The sequence below is a fragment of the Pezoporus wallicus genome, unplaced genomic scaffold (genome assembly GCF_028554395.1).
Source record: "Pezoporus wallicus isolate ANWC-B61680 ecotype Strahan unplaced genomic scaffold, APGP_CSIRO_Pwel_v1 contig_10243, whole genome shotgun sequence".
Taxonomy (NCBI): Eukaryota; Metazoa; Chordata; class Aves; order Psittaciformes; family Psittacidae; genus Pezoporus; species Pezoporus wallicus.
The window spans coordinates 1-3,807 of NW_026638383.1; the positions used below are offsets into that span (position 1 = coordinate 1).

The window sequence follows — 3,807 nt, forward strand, 5'->3', positions numbered from 1 at the left end:
GTGGGGGGGGTTATGGGGGGTTATGGGGGGGTTATGGGGTGGGTTATGGGGGGGTTATGGGGGGGGGTTATGGGGGGTTATGGGGGGGTTATGGGGGGGTTATGGGGGGGTTATGGGGGGGTTATGGGGTGGGTTATGGGGTGCTATGGGGTGGGTTATGGGGGGGTTATGGGGGGGGTTATGGGGTGCTATGGGGTGGGTTATGGGGGGGTTATGGGGTGCTATGGGGTGGGTTATGGGGGTATGGGGGGGGTTATGGGGGGGGGCTATGGGGGGGGGGTATGGGGTGCTGGGGTTATGGGGGTGGGGGGGGTTATGGGGGGGTTATGGGGGGCTATGTGTGGGGGTTATGGGGTTATGGGGTGCTATGGGGTGGGTTATGGGTGCCATTGGGGTCTATGGGGCGGGTTCTGGGCCCTGCCCCACATCTCCACCCATGTGTGGGGCAGCGAGGCCTGGTTCGAGGCCAACCATGGGGCCGCCCTGGAATGTGTGGGGCTGGCGGCGGCCACGGGCCCCGGGGCCATGATGCAGCTGAAGGTGACGGCCATGATGGACGCCGATCTCTGCGTGAGTTATGGGGCTGCCCCATAGAATCTATGGGGCAGGGGCCACACCCCCCCCCCAGCCCCATAAGTGAGCCCCACATCTCCCCATAGGCCATCATCCAGCAGCGGATGCAGGAGCCGGGTACCAAAGTGACGCCGGAGTTCATCATTGCAGCCATGGGGGGCAAGGTGGGGCCTGACCCACACGTGTGGGGCTGAGCCCCATAGCTTGCCCCATAGAACCCCATAAGCTGCCCCATGGAGCCCGATGAGCCCCATAACCTGCCCCATAGAACTCAATGTGCCTCACAGCCGGCCCCATAGAGCCCAGTGAGCCCCATAAGCTGCCCCATAGAGCCCCATAAGCTGCCCCATGGAGCCCGATGAGCCCCATAACCTGCCCCATAGAACTCAATGTGCCTCACAGCCGGCCCCATAGAGCCCAGTGAGCCCCATAAGCTGCCCCATAGAGCCCCATAACCTGCCCCATAGAGCCCGATGAGCCCCATAAGCTGCCCCATAGAGCCCGATGAGCCCCCTAACCTGCCCCATAGCGCCCAATGTGCCCATAAGCTGCCCCATAGAAACCAGTGAGCCCCATAACCTCCCCCATAGAACACAATGAGCCCCATATCCTGCCCCATAGACCCCAGCGTGCCCCATACCATGCCCTATAGATCCCGATGAGGCCCATATCCTGCCCCATAGGCCCCAATGTGCCCCATAAAATGCCCCGTAGATCCCAATGTGACCCATATCCTGCCCCATAGACCCCAGTGAGCCCCCTAACTTGTGGGTCTGCCCCATAGATTGCTCCCTCCCTGCCATTCCTGACCCCGCAGCAGAACCAACACTTTGGGGTCTCCCTGCGGCGCTTGGACAGCGTGGCCCAGGTGAGATGTGGGGCAGCCCCATAGAATCAATGGGTCCCGATGTGGGTCCAGCCCCATAGAATCAATGGGTCCCGATGTGGGTCCAGCCCCATAGAATCAATGGGTCTTGATGTGGGTCCAGCCCCATAGAATCAATGGGTCAGCCCCATAGAATCAATGGGTCCGGATGTGGGTCCAGCCCCATAGAATCTATGGGTCAGCCCCATCGAATCAATGGGTCAACCCCATAGAATCGATGGGTCCCGATGTGGCTCCAGACCCATAGAATCAATGGGTCAGACCCATAGAATCAATGGGTCCCGATGTGGGTCCAGCCCTGTAGAATCAATGGGTCAGCCCCATCGAATCAGTGGGTCAACCCCATAGAATCAATGGGTCGGGATGTGGTTCCAGCCCCATAGAATCAATGGGTCAGCCCCATAGAATCAAAGGGTCTCGATGTGGGTCCAGCCCCATAGAATCAATGGGTCGGGATGTGGGTCCAGCCCCATAGAATGAATGGGTCAACCCCATAGAATCAATGGGTCCGGATGTGGGTCCAGCCCTATAGAATCAGTGAGTCAGCCCCATAGAATCAATGGGTCGGGATGTGGTTCCAGCCCCATAGAATCAATGGGTCAGCCCCATAGAATCAATGGGTCCGGATGTGGTTCCAGCCCCATAGAATCAATGGGTCAGCCCCATCGAATCAATGGGTCAACCCCATAGAATCAATGGGTCCGGATGTGGGTCCAGCCCTATAGAATCAATGGGTCAGCCCCATAGAATCAATGGGTCCGGATGTGGGTCCAGCCCCATAGAATCAATGAGGCAGCCCCATAGAATCAATGGGTCCGGATTTGGGTCCAGCCCCATAGAATCAGTGGGTCAGCCCCATAGAATCAATGCGTCTCAATGTGGGGCAGCCCCATAGAATCAATGGGTCAGGCCCATAGAATCAATGGGTCCGGATGTGGGTCCAGCCCCATAGAATCAATGCGTCTCGATGTGGTTCCAGCCCCATAGAATCAATGGGTCAGCCCTATAGAATCAGTGGGTCAGCCCCATATAATCAATGGGTCGGGATGTGTGTCCAGCCCCATAGAATCAATGGGTCAGCCCCATAGAATCAATGGGTCCGGATGTGGTTCCAGCCCCATAGAATCAATGGGTCAGCCCCATAGAATCAATGGGTCCGGATGTGGGTCCAGCCCCATAGAATCAATGGGTCAGCCCCATAGAATCAATGGGTCCGGATGTGGGTCCAGCCCCATAGAATCAATGCGTCTCGATGTGGTTCCAGCCCCATAGAATCAATGGGTCAGCCCCATAGAATCAATGGGTCAACCCCATAGAATCAATGGGTCCGGATGTGGGTCCAGCCCCATAGAATCAGTGGGTCAGCCCCATAGAATCAATGCGTCTCAATGTGGGGCAGCCCCATAGAATCAATGGGTCAGGCCCATAGAATCAATGGGTCCGGATGTGGGTCCAGCCCCATAGAATCAATGCGTCTCGATGTGGTTCCAGCCCCATAGAATCAATGGGTCAGCCCTATAGAATCAGTGGGTCAGCCCCATATAATCAATGGGTCGGGATGTGTGTCCAGCCCCATAGAATCAATGGGTCAGCCCCATAGAATCAATGGGTCCGGATGTGGTTCCAGCCCCATAGAATCAATGGGTCAGCCCCATAGAATCAATGGGTCCGGATGTGGGTCCAGCCCCATAGAATCAATGGGTCAGCCCCATAGAATCAATGGGTCCGGATGGGTCCAGCCCCATAGATGCGTCTCGATGTGGTTCCAGCCCCATAGGTCAATCCATAGAATCAATGGGTCAACCCCATAGAATCAATGGGTCAGTCCCCATAGAATCAATGGGGCCCCATAGTCGGGATGTGGGTCCAGTGAGTCAGCCCCATAGAATCAATGAGGCAGCCCCATAGAATCAATGGGTCAGCCCCATAGAATCAATGGGTCGGGATGTGGGTCCAGCCCCATAGAATCAATGAGGCAGCCCCATAGAATCAATGGGTCAGCCCCATAGAATCAATGGGTCGGGATGTGGGTCCAGCCCCATAGAATCAATGGGGCTCCCGCAGGCCGCCGTGGGGCAGGGGGTGACGCTCATGGTGGACGCGGAGCAGAGCCACCTGCAGGGGGCGTTGCGGCTCCTCACCCTCGCTCTGATTGGCCGACACAACCGGGGGGCGGAGCCTCGCGTCTGGAGCACGGTGCAGGCCTACGTGCGCGTGCGTGAGGGGGCGCTATGGGGCAGCCCCATTGATGTGGGGCGAAGTGTGTGGGGGGGGTGCTCTATGGGTCCCTGGGGAGCTCTATGGGGCTCTATGGGGCTTTATGGGTGTCTATGGAGCCCTATGGGGTC

At 57.9% G+C, this 3,807-nt stretch overlaps 1 protein-coding gene across 1 annotated transcript; it reads left to right on the plus strand.

Moving 5' to 3' along the window:
* Window positions 1-725: 725 nt before the first annotated feature.
* On the plus strand, window positions 726-3,677 carry LOC130599804 (hydroxyproline dehydrogenase-like; the record flags this gene model as incomplete). Its single annotated transcript, XM_057410569.1, has 3 exons — window positions 726-737; window positions 1,358-1,441; window positions 3,524-3,677. Coding segments are annotated over exons 1-3 (250 nt in total), but the record flags the coding sequence as incomplete, so codon positions are not given.
* Window positions 3,678-3,807: the final 130 nt, after the last annotated feature.